Genomic DNA, 19,857 nt, shown 5'->3' with positions numbered 1-19,857 from the left:
GAAAATGATTGAGGGTGGAAGCAGAGAGGGGAGAAAAAAAAATCTACCTACCTTTTCTTTCTTTCCACAAGGAATAAGAGACAAATAGTATTTTTTTTTCTGGGGAATTTTAAAATTTAATGGTCAGCAGACATCTTGTTTTCCTCAGGAATCACAGGACAGATTTTGGAGATTGGGGGGGGGGGGGGGGGGAGTAGGAGGGAATTTGTGTGGATTAAAGTGATATAATTTTTCTTTTTCCTTCTCTTTTTTTTTCTCCCCTGTTGAAAGTCTAAGACTGTGCAGAAATGGCGGATATTTCTACCGTACTCTTCCCCTTCACCAACTTTTTTCCTCTGCTGCTGCTTCCCCCCCAGGAGCAGACATCGCCCATGATGCTTCTCACGCCGCCATGGAGGCGCTCTGGCTCGACGGGTCAGGTGATTCTTCCTCTCAGGGAATTTTTTTTTTCCCCCCTCTCGGTTAAAATATCATTCACACATCAACAAAATCCACCATTCGCTAGGCCGCACCCGATTTTCACTGAAAAACGTCGACCGACAGCCGTTACCGCGCCTCAACTTTCCTTCAAAAAAAAAAGCCTTTCAAGAAAAAAAAACAATCTTCTGCGCTTCACAATAAGGAGATTTTTTTTCTCTCTCTCTCTCGTCGCCCGCCCATCGAACTTGACGAGTTTTCCCGCCTCCTCTTGGCACTCATTGGCCGGCCGCGTCGGCGCGGCCGGTCTGATTGGTTGCCAGCTCATGCCGATCAGACGCAGCGGCCGCCGAGCCCTGGAGGTTGCGGTCTCCAAGGCGTGGGCGTGACAGGAAGTGGTTTCCGGACCGGAAGTAAAAGACGGTGCATGCTGGGAATTGTAGTCCCCTTACAGTTAATTTCAGCAATGTTTCTGTGTACATTCAAATCTATTCACGCTGATAATTATTTCAATGCAATTTGCTCACTTTGTATGAAAGATACAAATATTTAAGATTAACTGAGTGACTGTTTTAACCTAGCTTTGCATAAAGAGAGAATTTAAGACTCTTTTTAATTATCTAGGAATGCATGTGTTTTTTTTTAATTTTCCAGTAAAAATTTCTTGAGATTTGTCCTCTTATGTGCCTAAAGGAGGTCTATTATCATCGATTTTATTGTGTTGTGCAGCGCCTGGGAGAAGACAAGGGGGAAGGACTACATTTCCCAGAGCGCCTTGGGAAGGGTCGAGCGGGGCTGCGCAGGCGCGGTGAGGGGCTGCAGGTTCTGTCAGAGTCAGCGGCGAGAAGGGGGAAAAAAAAGCGTCGCCTCAGAAATAAAACATCATATGTGAAATAAAAAGCATTAAACATAGGCTTTGTAAAAGAAAATCACATACAATTTTTAAAAGAACGTCACAATGGTAAGTAGTGATTCTTTTACATTTTGAAAGAAATTGAATGCAGGATGAGGCCTAAACTCAGCTCAACGCTGAAGGGTTTCATCTTAAAAAAAAATTATTGAACTAAATAAAACTTCATCCAGTAGCTACTTAATCGTTCAAAAACAAAACCAATATATTTTTCAATGATTGCTGTTGGTCTTATAACAATGGAAATGAATGATTGTGGTTGAAAGAGAGGCCTTCTCACCTTATCTCTTGCAATAAGCATCTCAGAGCGTTTACATTTTATTTTTTAATAGTGAATTCTTTAAGTCACATTTTTAGGGAAAAATGACCCTGTTGTTCTGCATTTTCAAAAGGCCTATTTTTTAGGCGATAACCATATGAGAGGTTATACCTATCAGGAAAAATTGAACAGGTTTGGGGCTCTTTGCTCTAGATAAGAAGGCAATGGGGTGACTTGGTGACTTTGGCTTGATAGGGTAGACATAGAAAAGATAAGAGTTATACAGCACAGAACCAGGCCCTTCGGCCCATCATGTCTGTGCTGGCCATCAAGCACCTAACTATTCTAATCCCATTTTCCAGCACTTGGCCGTCACCCTTGTATGCTATGGCGTTTCAAGAGCTCTTTTAAATACTTCTTAAATGTTGTGAGGGTTCCTGCCTCTACCACCCCTTCAGGCAGTGTGTTCCAGATTCCAACCATCCTCTGGGTGAAAACATTTTTCCTCAAATCCCCTCTAAACCTCCTGCCCCTTACCTTGAATCTATACCCCCTGCTTATTGACACCTCCGCTAAGGGAAAACGTTTCTTTCTATCTACCCCGTCTATGTCGCTCATAATTTTGTATACCTCAATCAGGTCCTCCCTCAGCCTTCTCTGCTCTAAGGAAAACAACCCAGGCCAATCCAGTCCCTCTTCATAGCTGAAATGCTCCAGCCCAGGAAACATCCTGGTGAATCTCCTCTGCACCTTCAACAGTGCAATCACATCCTTCCTATAGTGTGACGACCAGAACTGTACACAGTACTCCAGCTGTGGCCTAACTAGCGTTTTATACAGCTCCATCATAACCTCCCTACTCTTATATTCTGTGCCTTGGCTAATAAAGGCAAGTATCCCATATGCCTTCCTAACCACCTTATCTTCCTGTGCTGCTGCTTTCAGTGATCTATCGACAAGTACACCCAGATTCCTCTGTACTTCCTATGTTCCTACCATCTATTGTATATTCCCTTGCCTTGTTAGTCCTCCCAAAATGCATCACCTCACACTTCTCAGGATTAAATTCCATTTGCCACTGCTCTGCCAATCTTACCAATCTATCTATATCATCATGTAATCTAAGGCTTTTCTCCTCACTATTTACGACAGACCAATTTTTGTGTTTTTTTTTTAAGAGTTACAGCACTGAAACAGGCCCTTCGGCCCACCGAGTCTGTGCCGACCAACAACCACCCATTTATACTAACCCTACAATCCCATATTCCCTATCACCTCCCTACACTAGGGACAATTTACAACAGCCAATTTACCTATCACCTGCAAGTCTTTGGCTGTGGGAGGAAACCGGAGCACCCGGCAAAAACCCACGCAGACACAGGGAGAACTTGCAAACTCCACATCTGCGAACTTACTGATCATACCTCCTATATTCATGTCTAAATCATTAATGTACACTACAAACAGCAAGGGCCCCAGCACCGATCCCTGTGGTACACCATTGGTCACAACCCTCGACCATCACCCTCTGCCTCCTGCCACTAAGCCAATTTTGGATCCAATTTGCCAAATTGCCGTGGATCCCATGGGCTCTTACCTTCTTGACCAATTTCCCATGCAGAGCCTTATCAAAAGCCTTACTGAAGTCCATGTAGACTACATCAACTGCTTTACCCTCATCTTAGTTTTAGTTTTTTTAGTTTTAGAGATACAGCACTGAAACAGGCCCTTCGGCCCACCAAGTCTGTGCTGACCATCAACCACCCATTTATACTAATGTTGCACTAATCCCATATTCCTACCACATCCCCATCTGTCCCTATATTTCCCTACCACCTACCTACACTAGGGGCAATTGCTAATGGCCAATTTACCTATCAACCTGCAAGTCTTTGGTGGTGGGAGGAAACCAGAGTACCCGGAGGAAACTCACGCAGACACAGGGAGAACTTGCAAACTCCACACAGGCAGTACCCAGAATTGAACCCGGGTCACTGAAGCTGTGAGGCTGCGGTGCTAACCACTGCGCCACTGTGCCGCCATCTACACACCTCCTCAAAAAATTCAATCAAGTTTGTTAGACATGATCTCCCCCTAACAAAGCTATGCTGACTATCCTTGATTAATCCTGTCCCTCAGAATTTTTTACAATAATTTCCCTACCACTGATATTAGACTCACTGGCTTGTAAGTACCTGGTTTATCCCTGCTATCCTTCTTTAATAATGGTACCACATTCACAGTTCTCTGGCACCTCTCCTGTGGCCAGAGAGGATTTGAAAATTTGTGTCAGAGCCCCTGCTATCTCCTCCCTTGCCTCACACAGCAGCCTGGGATACATTTCATCAGGGCCTGGGGATTTATCCACTTTTAAGCCCACTAAAACCATTAATACCTCCTTCCTTTCAATGCTAATTTGTTCAAGTATATCACAATCCCCCTCAATGATCTGTACACCTACATCGTCCTTCTCCATAGTGAACACAGATGAAAAGTAATCATTTTAAATCTCACCTACATCCTCCGGCACCACCCACAGATTGCCACTTTGGTTCTTAATGGGCCCTACTCTTTCCCTGGATGTTCCACTTGTGGCTGAGACCAGATCTAGGGGGCCATAAATGTAAGATAGTTCCTGAAAAATCTAATAGGGAATTAAGGAAAAAATCTTTACCCGGAGAGTGGTTAGAATGTGGAAATCATGATTACAAGAAGTAGTTGAGGGGAATAGCATAGATGTATTTAAAGTGAAGTTAGACAAGCACATGAGGGAGAAAGGAATAGAAGGATATGTTGATGGGATCAGAAGAAGGGTGGGAGGAAGCTTTTGTAGAGCATAAACCCCAACAAGGACCTTTTCGGGCAAATGGCCTGTTTCTCTGTTGTAAATACAATGTAATTTTGTAAATCTAAAGATGAGTGCAAAATGCTGGAAATACAGTGGGTCAGTTACCTTCCAGGGAATAGCTTGCCTAATAGGCACACAATAACATTATGATTTATTTTTATAAGTTTACGTTTGTTTTGTTTTCTTTAAGTGTTTTAATTTTTTTATTAGTTGTGCCTTCTTAAAGTAAAGGAGCACGTACAAATTTGTTTCTCTATCAAACTCAGTCTCATTTTTATGGATCAATTTAAAAGGGCATCTGAAAAAGATAATTTGATGTGTCAAGCATGGACTCAACTTCAGAACTCCAAGCCCATGAAGTTAACTTCTCTTTTCCTGTGGTCTTGTACATTTCCAACATTTTCTGAAAGGAAATAAATGAGCTAATGGTTTGTGTGTAGGTTCTTCATCAGAACCGTCACAGCCAAATGGGAAGTTGGGATATTTCTAAGGAAAAGGGGAGGAGAGGACTATGATAAGACATCAGAAGTTTTGATCTGTTCTAATTTCACAAACAGGGAACTAATGGATTTAATAGTCATTTAACCGATTTAAAACTGCTGCAAAGATGTGCAACTTGCTTTACAGGACAGGGGAGGATACCTCAAAATTCAGGAGGTAGATACATGGAATTCAAAAGACAAAGGAGTGAGTCAAACATGACTGCAAAATGGAAGTTTAAATAGATTGTAAAATCTACCTCATCTCAGCCTTTCAGCATATCTTTCTATTTCCTCTTCTCTCATTTACTTGTTTAGTTTCTATTTGAAAGCATCTAAGCTATTTACCTCAATCATGTCCTGTGGTAGTGAGTTCCATTGAAAATATGAGAGGTGGCGAAGATCTGAAGTTAATGCTGAGCCCTGAAGGCTGAAGAGTTTTTTTTTAATTCGTTCATTCATTCTTGGGAATGTGGGCACTGCTAGCAAGGCAACATTTATTTCCCATCCCCAATTGCCCTTGAGAAGATGGTGGTGAGCCACCTTCTTGAACCACTGCAGTCCAATGGGGTAGGTACATTCACAATGCTGTTAGGGAGGGAGCTGCACAACATTAACAGTGACGATGAAGTAACAGTGATATATCTTCAAGTCAGGGTGGTGTGTGACTTGAACGGAAAGCTGCAGGTGCTGGTCTTTCTGTGTCTAGCTGCCCTTGTCCTAGTCGGTGGAGGTCGTGGGTTTGCAAGGTACTGTCAAAGCCATAGAGCGTATGAGGAAGATTGTTGCTGAAGTTTGCATTCACCCTGAGTCTAGGCCAATAATTCCAGAGTTAGGATGAAGGAAGTCTAAGTGGCGAACTACTTGAAGGTTAGGGGGCCGGGGTGGGGTCACACTTAATGGCGAACGGGGTACTCAGTTACCAAGTTGATAATACAAGAAGAGACTGCATCATGACCAGCATATAAAGTGGATTAAAGGAAGTGTCTGTTGAATTCTATCTCCAGCTTGATGATTATCTGGCTGTAGGATTTTGTATTTTAGAACATCATTACTTCTGTATTACACTAATATAGCATAAAATAGAATCTGAACAATCTCCAGAGCAGAGCTCTAGTAGCCTTATAGCAAGTGGGCTGTCTGTAAAAGTTGAGGTGTCGGAGATGCTTGTACAAAGACAAATTTCTTTTCTTGCCATTTTCTCCCACCCTGCAGGCGTTGACTGTTGTTGGTGTGCACTTTGACTGCACCAGGTGCCCTTTACTACCTTGTCCAAGAGACTATACTTACTTGAGACTTAACTGTGAATGAGTGTTGGGAGGGTACATGAGAGCAACATAGCTGAGACCAATCCTGTACTCTCTGGAGCTTCCATCAGATGCGCATTTCTATTTGGGATCTCTGGGTAGTTTTTAAGAGCAGGAGTTCTGGACAGTGTCCCCTTCCCTATCCGATGGCTACTGAAGCGAATTCTAGCACTCTTATTACCAGAGTGCCTGAGATCACAATCAGCACAGACTGCAGATTAAATATGGTGCTTTACTGGCCTGTACTGCTCAACTTACCACTGGGTAAACTCAACAGGATGTTAAAATTCTACAGCAGAAACCTTTGGACCACCCAAAGTAAGAATCATATTTTCATATTTAACCCAATGGCTTATTAGTCAAACAGGCGTGCAGAGATGTGTACTGTTAAAGATAGCTGATACCATATCCACAAGCATTAGCTGCAACTAACCTGCTTAAGTAACAGCATGCTTGCTTGCCACTGCAAGAATCTTGGCCTGCTTCTGCTGTAAATACAAGTTTACCCTTATTTCAGGAACAATGTTTCATTATCCTTCCTGGTACTTTTTAAAACTGAGAATGTTATAATCTATTATTTTCTCTTCCCACTTATGTGGATTTTCAAACCGATGGAGCGTATGGGCAGCCTGCATCTACCTCTGCTCCATAACCAACTTTTGGAACTGTACAAGTGACTGTTTTGGATTTCAGTAAATATTTAATTTTCCTCCATCCACGAGGAAAACATCTTCTCTGATGGATTACCTGGAATCAGGAGGCTACATCTGGGGAGTTGTCAGACCTCCTACCTTCATGATGCTTTTTAATTTGCTGGAAAGGTACAGTAGTCATTTCGGTGACTGCATATTCTCTGCCAGTGTGATGACACCTCAGCAAATGGGTTTTGTGATGTGATTTGCAGTTGGTCAGTGTGTACGGCTGTTCTTCCATCCCTCCCCACAATGCATACACACACAACTAGAAGTACATTACTGCCTTCACATGAATTGTCCTCATTTTTCTTCTCAATTCCAGGAAAGGTCTGCACTTTAGTCATCTAGTGACAAAATCTGGGAGTAAATCAGGTTGCGTCCTGTTCCCAGTTTGTCTTCAAGTAGGTATAATAGTGCAGTGTTTGATATGCCTGGTTCCTGGGATGAGGATTGACCTATATGAGAAGAGATTGAGCAGACTAGGCCTATATTCCCTGGAGTTTAGAAGAATGAGAGGCAATTTTATTGAAACATATAAAATTCTTAAGGGGCTTGACAAGGTAGACGGTGGGAGAATGTTTCCCCTGGCTGGGGAGTCTAGAACTAGAGGTCACGGATTCAGAATATAGGGACAGCCATTTAGAGCAAAGATAAGGAGAAATTTCTTCACTCAAAGAGTTGTGAATCTTTGAAATTCTCAACCCCAGAGGACTGTGGATGCTCAGTCGTTGAGTGCATTCAAGACAGAGATCAACAGATTTTTGGATATTAAGGGATACATGAGAATGCAGGAAGAGAGGGATTTGAAATAGAAGATCAGCTGTGATCATCTTATTGAATGGCGGAGCAGGCTCAGAGGGTCGAATGGCCTACTCCAGCTTCTATTTCTTATGTTCTAATGCCAATATTGACTGGTGAGGTGTTCGTTTGTCTGCCCAGTTTGTCTCATTGATCAGTACCTTGTTCTGGCTTCCACCATCCCCCATACAAAAATAAAAGAAAGCTGAAAACGGGTCAGGTGCATCTGCCAGAATCCTGGAAGCAGTCATCTGCTCGCCCTCAATCAGCAAATGGCACGTGGCAATGTGAACATGACAAGTAACAATGGGTGCAACAAAAGCTCAAGGCTCCTACTATGAGCATTGGATGCTGAGGTTGCCTTTTGATGGTATGATTCAAACAGCCAGAGTCTTTAACCTTTCTGTGATGGGAAGGGTCCACAAGAAGAGCAATCATCTTGGAATATTGAAGAGCAGAGGAAGAAGTGGTCAGCAAACATGAAACTTAACTCTAAAATAAAAGCAAAATTCCAGCAGATGCTGGAAATCTGAAATAAAAACAAAGTGCTGGAAATACACAGCAGGTCAGGCAGCATCTGTGGAGAGAGAAGCAAAGTTGTTGTTTCAGGTCTGTGACCTTTCATCAGAACTGGAAAAGGTTAGAAAAGAATTAGGTTTTAAGCAAGTGAAGGGGGTGCGGTTTGGTGGGAAAGAGAACAAAAGGAAAGGTGTGTGATAGGGCGGAGGGCAGGAGAGCTGTCATGGGACAAAGGAAAAGAGTGTGTTAATGCTTGTGATGAAAGACAAAGCATTAGTCCAGAGAGAGTGTTGATAACAGAATAATGAGCATCTCTGTCCACCTGATAAACAGGCACATGCTTTAAAAAAAAAATAATAATAAATGAAAAATATGAAAAAAGGCCAGTCATGCTCTGAAATTATTGAAATCAAGGTTGAGTCCACAAGACTGTAGAGTGCCTAATCAAAAGATCAGGTGCTGCTCCTTGAGCTTGCGTTGTTGTTCACTGGAACACTGCAGCAGGCCAAGAACAGAAATATGGGCATGAGAGCCGGGGGAGGGGTGGTGGGTGGCGGAGGGGGGTTGTTGAAATGGCAAGCAATTGGAAGCTCGGGGTCTTGCTTTTGGACTGAGCGGAGGTGTTCTGCAAAGCGGTCACTCAATCTGCTTTTGGTCTCCCCAGTGTAGAGGCGACCACGTTGTGAGCAGCAAATACAGTATTCCGAATTGACGGAAGCACAAGTAAATCGCTGCTTCAGCTGGAAGGAGTGTTTGGGGCCTTGGATGGTGAAGAGAGAGGAGGTAAAAGGGCAGGTATTACACCTCCTGCGATTGCATGGGAATGTGTCGTGGGAAGGGGACAAGGTGTCGGGGGTGATGCAGGAGTAGACCACGGTGTCGCGGAGGGAACAATTCCTACGGAATGCTGACAGGAGGGGAAGGGAAGATGTGTTTGGTGGTGGCATCACGCTGGAGGTGGCGGAAATGGCGGTGGATGATTCTTTGGATGTGGAGGCTGTTGGGGTGGAAAGTGAGGCCAAGGGGAACCCTGTCATGGTTCTGGGAGGGAGGGGAAGTGGTGAACAGAAGTGCGGGAAATAGGTCGGACGGCTGAGGGCCCTGTCAACAGAATTCTCAATTGAGGAAAAAGGAAGATATGTCAGAAGCACTGTTGTGGAAGGTTGCATCATCAGAACAAATGCGTCAGAGACAGAGAAACCTGGAGAATGGGATGGAGTCCTTACAAGAAACGAGGTGTGAGGAAGTGTAGTCAAGCTCCTCAACCGTGTCCAACCTATTTCCCGCACTTCTGCCTTCACCCTTTCCCCTCTCTCCCAGAACTGTGACACAGTTCCCTTTGTCCTCACTTTCCACCACATCCAAAGGATCATCAGCCGCCATTTCCGCCACCTCCAGCGTGGTGCCACCACCAAACACATCTTCCCTTTTGCAGAACACCTCCGCTCAGTCCAAAAGCAAGACCCTGAGCTTCCAGTTCCTTGCCTTTTCCCACTGCTCTCATGCTCACATTTCTGTCCTTTGTCTGCTGCAGTGTTCCAGTGAATATCAACACAAGCTCAAGGAGCAGCACCTGATCTTTCGATTAGGCACTGTACAGCCTTGTGGACTCAACCTTGAGTTCAACAATTTCAGACCATGACTGGCCTTTTATTATATTTTTCTTATTTTATTGTTTAACCATGTGCTTGTTTTTCATGTGGACAGAGCTGCTAATTATTCTGTCATTCATGAATGTCAGGACGAATGCTTTATCTTTCACCTCAAGCATTAACATTCTCTTTGCCTTTGTCCCATGATAGCTTTGTTGTTTAATCTCTCCTGTCTTCTGCCCGATCACACATCTTCACTTTTGTTCTCTTCCCCGCCACCAGCACCCCCCACCCCCCCCCCCCCCCCCCCTCACTTGCTTAAAACCTAATTTTCTAACCTTTTCCAGTTCTGATGAAAGATTACAGACCTGAAACGTTAACTCTGCTTCTCTCCCCACAGATGCTGCCTGACCTGCTGAGTATTTCCAACAATGTTTTTATTTATGAAGCTTAACACTTTTACTGCAGAGATTCAATCATTATCTCTGTATTTTTTTGAGAAATCATTAGTAACAATCTTTTTAAAGGATATTAAGTTCTGATGGACCTTTTACGTTCCGGTTTTTTTGGATTGTATCATATTATACCTTATTATAACCTTAGTTTCTGCTCCAGTTGTTCCAGAGGGGAGATGAGAACTTTTATTTTCTCAGTGAGTTATGATCTGGAATGCACTGCCTGAAACAGTGGTGGAAGTGCCAAGTGGATAATTCATCTTATCCCCCTCCTGAGGCCAGTCTTTAGCCACTTTTACTCACTCCATATATCAAGAAACGGCTTAGCTCACTGGATACAGCAAAGGCTATGGGTCCTGACAAAATCCTCGTCGTAATGATGAATACTTGTGCTCCAGACCTAGCCAAGCTGTTCCAGAATAGCTACAACATGGCATCTACCCAACAAAGCAGAAAATTGCCCAGGTTGGGGCAGCGCAGTGGCGCAGTGGTTAGCACCGCAGCCTCACAGCTCCAGCGACCCCGGGTTCAGTTCTGGGTACTGCCTGTGTGGAGTTTGCAAGTTCTCCCTGTGACCTCGCGGGTTTCCGCCGGGTGCTCCGGTTTCCTCCCACTGCCAAAGACTTGCAGGTTGATAGGTAAATTGACCATTGTAAATTGCCCCTAGTATAGGTAGTTGGTAGGGAATATGGGATTAATGTAGGGTTAGTATAAATGGGTGGTTGATGGTCAGCACAGACTCGGTGGGCCAAAGGGCCTGTTTCAGTGCTGTATCTCTCTATGACTCTATGCACTGCCCAAAAAGCAAGACAAATCCAAATCGGCCAACTGCCACCTCATCTGTCAACTCTCAATCATCAGCAAAGTGATGGAAGGTGTAATCAATAGTGCTATTAAGCGGCACTTACTCACCAATAACCTGATCACCGATGTTCAGTTTGGATTCCGCCAGGACACTCAGCTTCAGAATTCCATTACAGCTTTGGTCCAAACGTAATCAAAAGAGCTGAATTCCAGAGGTGAGGTGTCAGTGACTGCCTTTGACATCAAGGCAGCATTTGACAGAGTGTGGTACCAAGGTGCTTGAGTAAAATTGAAGTCAATGGGAATCAGGGGGATGACACTTCACTGGCTGGCGTTATACCTAGCAGAAAGGAAGATGGTTGTCGGAGGCCAATCATCTCAGCCCCATAACATCCCTGCAGGAGTTCCTCAGGGCAATGTCCTAGGCCCAACCATCTTCAGCTGCTTCATCAATGATCTTCCCTCCATTATAAGGTCAAAAGTGGGGATGTTCACTGATGATTGCACATTGTTCAATTCCATCCACAGTTCCTCAGGTAATGAAGCAGTCTTTGCCTGTGTGCAACAAGACTTGTTCAACATCCAGGCTTGGTCTGATATGAGGCAAGTAATATTCATGCCACACAAGTGCCAGGCAATGACTATCTCCAACAAGAGTGAGTCTAACCACCTCCCCTTGACATTCAATGGCATTCTTATTGCTGAATCCCCTACCATCAACATCCTGGGGTCACCACTGACCAGAAACGTAACTGGACCAGCCACATAAATACTATGGTGACAAGGGCAGGTTGTAGGCTGGATATTCTCTGGCAAGTGACTCGCCTTCTGACTCCCCAAAGCCTTTCCACCATCTACAAGGCACAAGTCAGAAGTGTGATGGGATACTCGCCACTTGTCTGGATGAATGCATCTCCAACAACACTCAAGAAGCTCGACATCATCCAGGACAAAGCAGCCCGCCTGATCGGCACCCTGTCCACCACCTTAAACATTCTCACCCTTCATCACCGTTGCAACAAGGCTGCAGTGTGTACTATCTATGAGATGCATTGTAACAACTTGCCAAGGCGTCTTTAACAGCACCTCCCAAACCCACAACCTCTACTACCGAGAAGGACAAGAGCAGCAGGCACATGGGAACACCACCAACTCTAGTTCCCGACAAATCACATATTATCCCGACTTAAAAATATGTTGCTGTTTCATCATCGTTGCTGGGCCAAATCCTGGAATTCTCTCTCTAAACAGCACTGTGGTATTCACCTTCACCACACAGACTGCGATTCAAGAAGGTGCTCACCCTACCACCTTTTTGGGGGCAATTTGGATTGGGCAATAAATGCGGCAAATGCCCACATCCCATGAATTAATAAATTTAAAAAAGCAGATTCACTAGTAACTTGCTAAAGGGAATTGACTTGAAAAGGAAACAATTGTAAGGCTATGGAGGGGCGGGGGGGGGGGGGGGGGGGGGTAAACAAGGCAGTGAAACTAATGGATAGCTCTTTCAAAGAGCCAGCACAGGCACAATGGCAGAATGGCCTCCTGCTGTACTGTATGATTCAATTACATGCTCTTATTTATATATAAAGGTAGTGATAATCCTGGATTGCTTAGGGCATCAGTGCCATACATTGGAAAGCACCACAAAAGTGTTACTAGACCCTTTTTCTTTCACTATGCTACCAACCCTCTCCCCCCGCCCACCCCCAACTCTAAAATCTTTCCTTCCTCTTTAAACTGGCGTCATCTAGTCACTATTTCCTAATTCACCTGACTACTTTCATCCTTGCTGCTGCATGTCCAATAAATCAGGTCCCTTCAAGCCGGATTTAACAGAGCAGTGGTATTTTGTATACCACCAGATCTGCTGTGGTGATGCTCATGATGAGATACAAAATGCTTTCAGAATGTAATATGGATTTTTATTTGTGTAGATGAAATCATTTAGAATAAATTTGCAATAGATTTCTTTTAAATTTAAGCATGAGAAACTCAGAAATTCTGAAAATGGATGCCCATTTCACCATTTACTTCAACAGCTTGATTAACTCCCCCTGCTGTAGTAACTTGAGATTATCTTGAAATGTGGGAAGCTGGACTACCACATTGCATTTCACCTCTAGAAATGTCTTTGTCTTGCTGAGTCTAATACATTTTTGTGATAGGCTAGAACGGTGAATTTCAACTGAGTTCCCAAAGGGTGAAAGCCACAAAACTGGCTTCCAATAAATAGAGAGTCTGAATCAGACTATCACAGAAAGGGGATCCTGTACAGGTGCCCTACTGAGGTCACAGCTGTTGCAAACATCATCTGGGACACTCGAGACTGACACTGAGTTCTAAAAGCGAAAAAGTGTTACATTCATATCTCTTTACCTTAATGGTACAGAAATTAAATGTTTCTATCTACCCCTTCCCAAAACCCAGAATTGTGCTGAATCCTTCAGTATGTTAACTCTTCATTTATACCCATTTTTGGATTAAATTATTAAAGTTTTTAACTGAACTGGGAGCCATTTCCAGAGCTCTTTTTTGAGGATATTGTTGCTTTTCCTGAGGATTTCCTAGTTTTAAACAGAATTCTCCCACCCTACATTACCAACCACCAGTCTAATTAGAGACTTAATCAGCATTGTGTCCTAGGCCCCTGAGTTAGCAGACAGGACTTCCTGGCCAGTGCCAACACATCATAGAAACACTTGAATGGAAAGAACTGGCTTCATGCATTTTCTTTTTTTTTTAAAAGCTATTATCCTATTTTTGCAGTGCAGATGTTTAGGCATTTTTGATGCGTAGCCCAAACTCAATGTCCGGCAGTGCTCAATTAAATAATTCAGGATAAAATACTGTAGTTGATGACAGTTGCACAATTACTCTTTAAATGGATTCCATGGCAGCTGGTATGTTGAGTTACTCTTAGCCCAAATGGAGGATTCACAGTTTGCTGAGACCAGTATATTTAGCAGAAAAATGAATGGTCAAAATCCAAAATAAAGTGGTGGGAATGCAGAACAGGCTGTTCACAATCTGAAAGTGAAAGGGTGATGCATCAGGTGAGATTTTCAGAATGCATGTAATTCATATTTAGCAATGGGGTGGGTTGCAGCAGTATTGGTCACTGGAAGTAGAGTAGCTAAATCTGAATTGTTGTAATGAGAGTGCAAAAGTGCAAGAAGCAAACAAGCATTCGCTGCAATAAGCGAGAACAATAAATGTAATGAATGTAATGACTGCAGCATCAGTGCTAGGTTCCACTGTAACCTTACAGCTTGAAAGATCTAGAAACGCAGTGATCAGAATAGGATATCGGGAAGTACAAGTGCTTAATCCACAAACTGATTGGCATATCAAGATAAATAATTATCCTCCAGCCCAGACAGCTCTTATACAATTGAAATGAAAACAGAAAGTGCTAGAAATACTCAGCAGGTCTGGCAGCGCCTGTGAAGAGAGAAATAGAGTTAACGTTTCAGGTCTGACTTTTCATTAGAATAGATCAATTATACAATTGATATGGATATTGTAGATGGTGGAAAATTCAGGTACAGAAAACAATCAAAAAGGATAATGGAATGCTGGCTTTATATCTAGAGGACTCGAGTACGAGGGGGTAGAAGTCATGCTTCAGCTACACAAAGCCCTAGTCAAAACACACCTGGAGTATGTGAGCAGTTCTGGGCACAACACCTCAGGAAGGATATATTGACCTTGCAGGAAGTACCGTGTAGGTTTACCAGATGATTTCTGGACTCCAAGACTTAAATTACGAGTAGAGATTACACAAATTAGGATTGTATTCCCCAGAGGGGATGATTTGATCAAAATTTTCGAGATATTAAGGGGAACAGATAGGGTATGGAGAGAATCTATTTTCGCTAGTTGGGGAGTCTAGGACTAGGGGGTCTAGTCTAAAAATTTAGAGTTGGCCTTTCAGGATTGAAGTTAGGAAACACTTCTACACACAAAGGGTAGTAGAAGTTTGGAACTCTCTTCTACCAACAACAATTAATGTCAGATGAATTGATAATTTTAAATCTGAGATTGATGGATTTTTCTTAACCAGAGGTGTTAAGGGATAGGGGCAAAGGCGGTTATATGGAGTTAGGTCACAGATTCCCCATGATCTCACTGAATGGCAGAACAAGCCTCCTGTTCCTATATTCCTATGAAAATGAATCAATTGTATTTTTTAAAAGATAGTAAATGTTAGAAAATAAACATTTCTTACACTGAATAAACCGCCCAGTCACTTAAATAATTATTATAATTACAGGTAAGCAAATTGGGTGCATTTGGGCAAAGACAAAGTGACGTTTTAAATGATGAACTAAAAGCTAATCCGTTGAAAAATTTTTAAGTAATGGCAGTGTTCAGACATGTATTATCTTAAGCTATAGAACTTTGCTCTTAATTAGATGCCAAAGCCTGAACACCCACAAAGTATTTCACCTGAGGGATTCAAAGGAATAGGGTGTGTTTGTATGTGTGTATTTTGTTTGGGGAGGAGGGTGGGTATTGTGTCATGTTCAATTAAATCTTTCTTTTGAACATGCAATATTTTTCCACAAATTTGTTACAAAGGGTTAAGAATGTTTCTCAGAGCATTAGCTTTCGGGTCCAAGTGATGCAAAATTTAAATGGAGGTTGCAATTTTATAGATTTTTTGGTTGGGTGAGGGTATCAAGGATGTGGAGATCAGCTATGATGTAATTGAATGGCAGAACAAACCCAAGGGGCTGAGTGGCCTACTCCTGTTCCTGTGTTCCCCAGTACATGACCCTTTATTCATTTGTGAATATGGAGAGTGAGGCTCAGCAATCTGTTACATCATGGTTGACATCACAGCCAAAGTCAATCCTCCTTACCTGTTGGCCACAAATATGCGATTTGCGAAGGCTTGTGGATTAAGATGAGAAGTCGGAACCCAGGCTGATTTCTCCCCCTCTTTTGCCAAGCTCAGGGTGCCGCAGCCAGTTGCCCAAACACCAGTGATTGAACATTAAATCTTGGACATCATATGATTGGATGCAAATGAGACTAAATGTAGTACAATCTCAGAGCTTCCATGGACTACATTAACTACTTGTGTGCTGAGGATATTGGAACCCCTAGAACATGTTGCTTAGTGAATTGCATGGCCGAGGTATGCTCAAAGTGAGGATGATGTTGAAAGCTGGGATTGCAAAACTGAAAACAGTTAATATACAAATCCCAAGAATGCATTGGCTCTTGAACACACTTGTAAGTTAATCTCCACATGCCCCGTATCCATATTACATTTAAAAATGTGTTGCTTCTGTTCAATTGTAATTCAGTTTATCGACCCTCCATAAACCTCAAGGGTAAATGCACCACCCATTGTGCAACTGCACCATCCAGATCAGAAGGTCCCTCGTTCACTTCTTGCTCTGTGCTGAGTTTGTGATTTCTGCCAGTATGATGGTGGTGTTGCTGTGATTGGCCTTAGCAGCCCTGTAACAAAAAATAATTGCCTGAGATTTCCATTTCTGAGTGATTTCCAATGGCTCCTACTGGAAAATGTTCCTGCATGGAAATTGAGGGAAGAGGGCAAGATCAGGCTTGTCTGTGATTGCCCCTAACTCCCCACTCCCCCATTAGTGAGACTGTCCAGGCTCAGTAAAAGTGACGAAGAACTGGAGGACAGCCAGTGTCTGTGGAACTGTCCTCCAATCACAATTCGGAACCTTTGGTAGGGGAGAAAACAGGATGGAAATGCACTCCTGATGAATTAATCTCGCTTTCTCTTTCTAATATTTGTTTTAAATTTTACTCAGTGATAATTGATGGCAAGCAGTAGATTGAAGCCCATATTCTAACATTGGGGTACACATAAAGGTTATAAACTGTTTGCAGTTCACAGTATGACTTTAATCCCTCATTATGATTAAAGCCTTGAGCTCAATCTGTTATTCCACCCCCCCCCCACCCCCGTCTTGTAATTATTTCCAGATATCCATTATTTTCTATGTAACACATTCCAGCCCAACTTGTTCTTCATGATTAAAAGGGTGGAGTGCACTTAATGCTATAGATGCAAATAGTTTGCTGATGTAACCCTTTCTCCAGCAGCAGAATACCAGATAGGCAGCAGATGCACTTGGGGTGAGGGAGAAAACATAAGCAACTGTGATATATTGGAACAAGTCTTCCCATGTTTTTGCAACCAAAAACAAACATACATTTTCATTCTAAATTGGACGTGTATTTCAATTGTATAGGGAAAATGACACTGAAAGCTTGTGTTGGTTGAGGAAGAGAAGGCTGGATGTAGCCCCTTTGGAACCTGTAATCACTGATAGGGGTCCCCCGCCTCCTTCAGGAAATGGCTGAGCATTATATATGGCAAACAGGTCAAATGTAGGCTGAAGGTGACGTGTCTTATCACAATAAGAACAAATGGAGGTAATCAAAAAAATGCTGCAGTCAGTGTGATGGGCCATCAGTACTGTGCTTTGCCTTGAGTTAGCTGATCTGAGTCAGGTTGGCAGTAGAGACCATTATTGGTTTCAAGGTGAAAGGCCATCCAAGATTACAGGTCCTGATTACTGCATTGCCCCCTACTGGCAAGTGGACATTAGGGAAGGACAGGATTCCGTTTATTTGTGATCGAACAGCTTGCAGTCTCCGCTCACACATTAAATAATTGCCACTTGGATGTACTGGAGGGCTACTGTGAAACTGTTAATATATCATACAAATATATGAAAAATGACAGAGGGGAAATTTTCTACTGGTCCATACATCCTATCCACACATTTGTGACAGCACCTATTGTCCCAAAGCATTTCACATCCAATTAATGACTTTTTGGAGCCCTGGCGCCCTTCGAACCTTCTCTACCACTCCACAAGATCGTGGCTGATCATCTACGCCAACTCTACTTTCCTGCGCCATGCTGCTTAATTCCCTTATTACCCAAAGGCCTATCAATTTAAGTCTTGAATATACTCGACAACTGAGCGCCCACAGCTTTCTGGGGTAGGGAATTTAAAAAATTTACGAAGCTTCGAGGGAAGAAATTTCTCTTAATCTTCGTCCTAAATGGCCGACCCCTTGTTCAAATAGCAATGAGCATATTCTTAATGGTTGTTTTGATGGTGTTGGTTGAGGCTTAAATGGCCAGGACACCAAGTGAAGTCCCCTGCTCATCCTTCAGATTGTGCTGTGGGATCTTTTACATCCACCTGTATAGGCCTCAATTTAACATCTTACCTGAAAGATGGCATCTCTGATAATACAGCACCCTCTCAGTACTGCACTGAAGTGTCAAGTCTAGATTATGAACTGAAGACCATAGTGTGGCTTGAAACCACAATCATCTGCCTTGGAAATGAACGTGTGACCCAGAGGTCTAGGCTGACTAGCCAAATTTGTATTCAAGATATTGTAAGATCTTTTCTGCTCAGTTGAAAACTCTATCTGGAGAGAGAAAGTTGAACTCACCCAGCTGACTCAGGCAAGAACACTGCCAGTGAGCCATGCTGGCACTTTCATCATTACTATTGAACACTACCAGACCAACAAGGTGCTGGTTAGTTTTCAGCAGTTGACTATCAAAGGCTCAAAGTTTGATAGTCACTGATGCCCATATTCCTAGTCTTTATTTTCTTCTCCGGCAGCCTCACAGCTCCAGCGACCCGGGTTCAATTCTGGGTACTGCCTGTGTGGAGTTTGCAAGTTCTCCCTGTGTCTGCATGGGTTTTCTCCGGGTGCTCCGGTTTCCTCCCACAAGCCAAAAGACTTGTTGGTAGGTAAATTGGCCATTATAAATTGCCCCTAGTAGGTGGTAGGGAAATATAGGGACAGGTGGGGATGTGGTAGGAATATGGGATTAGTGTAGGATTAGTATAAATGGGTGGTTGATGGTCGGCACAGACTCGGTGGGCCGAAGGGCCTGTTTCAGTGCTGTATCTCTAAACTAAACAATAGTTGGTGGAAAAGGCTGTTACTGATATAATGGCCGAGGCAGGATGCGCTCTAGATGTTTCAATTTGCTCTGTTAGTTGCGCAGTTATTTTTCCTACATCAATTTTATTTTCCTTCTGCCCTATCCTTGAATATTTCATGGATTGTGCTCAACCTACAAAGTATGCAGCTTTTCTATACCCTGTGATCTGCCTTGCCTTAAATGGTTGTTGAAGATAAAGATCAACAATAGTTTGTATTTATATAGCGCCTTTAAAGTAGTAAAACATCCCAAGGTGCTTCACAGGAGAGTTATCGAACAGAATTTGACACTGAGCCACATAAGGAGAAATTAGGGCAGACTTGGTCAAAGAGGTAGATTTTAATGAGTGTCTTGAAGGGGAAAAAGAGACAGAGAGGTTTAGGAAGGGAATTCCAGACATTAGGCCCTTGGCAGCTGAAGGCATGGTTACCAATTGGGAATGCTTAAAAGGCTAGAATTGGAGGAATGCAGGATTGATTTCAACTCCCAGGCAGGAATGCAGCCTAGCGAAAACTGGGCCGTCCAAAAGCAATAACGGGCAGACTCGTCGGGGACCTCATTAGCATTCTGCTTGCCAATCAAAACAGCCAAGGGTAGGTGGGAAGCGGCTGCCTGGTCATTAAAATCAGGCAACTGTCAGGGACCGAGGGGAACAATCCCAGGTACAAGTACTTTAGAATGAGAATCCCAGGGGGCAGGAATGAAAATGAATGGAAGGCACGAGAGGCCCACGTTTTCTTTGTGGGCTTGGATGAGAACTCCTGCTCCTCTTGGCCCACAAAAAAACTGGGGATTTGGG

The 19,857-nt window shown here is 43.2% G+C and overlaps 2 protein-coding genes across 2 annotated transcripts in view; one reads left to right on the top strand and one right to left on the bottom strand.

Annotated features, from left to right (window-relative positions):
* Nucleotides 1–665, bottom strand: part of arhgap35a (Rho GTPase activating protein 35a) — a 139,760-nt gene extending 139,095 nt beyond the window's left edge. The window contains exon 1 of the mRNA XM_068019022.1: nt 52–665. The gene's annotated coding sequence lies outside the window, so the exon portion shown is untranslated. The remainder of the gene's footprint in view (nt 1–51) is intronic.
* Nucleotides 666–1,217: 552 nt separating this feature from the next.
* The window catches only part of ap2s1 (adaptor related protein complex 2 subunit sigma 1), a 36,711-nt gene continuing 18,071 nt past the window's right edge, over nt 1,218–19,857 (top strand). Inside the window, exon 1 of the mRNA XM_068019021.1 lies at nt 1,218–1,378. Within this exon, the coding sequence (XP_067875122.1) occupies nt 1,376–1,378 (3 nt within the window). The 5' untranslated portion in view covers nt 1,218–1,375. The remainder of the gene's footprint in view (nt 1,379–19,857) is intronic.

Source organism: Heterodontus francisci, chromosome 40 (genome assembly GCF_036365525.1).
Source record: "Heterodontus francisci isolate sHetFra1 chromosome 40, sHetFra1.hap1, whole genome shotgun sequence".
Classification (NCBI taxonomy): domain Eukaryota; kingdom Metazoa; phylum Chordata; class Chondrichthyes; order Heterodontiformes; family Heterodontidae; genus Heterodontus; species Heterodontus francisci.
The sequence above is the reverse complement of the archived record's forward strand: the minus strand, read 5'-3'. Positions and strand labels throughout refer to the sequence as shown.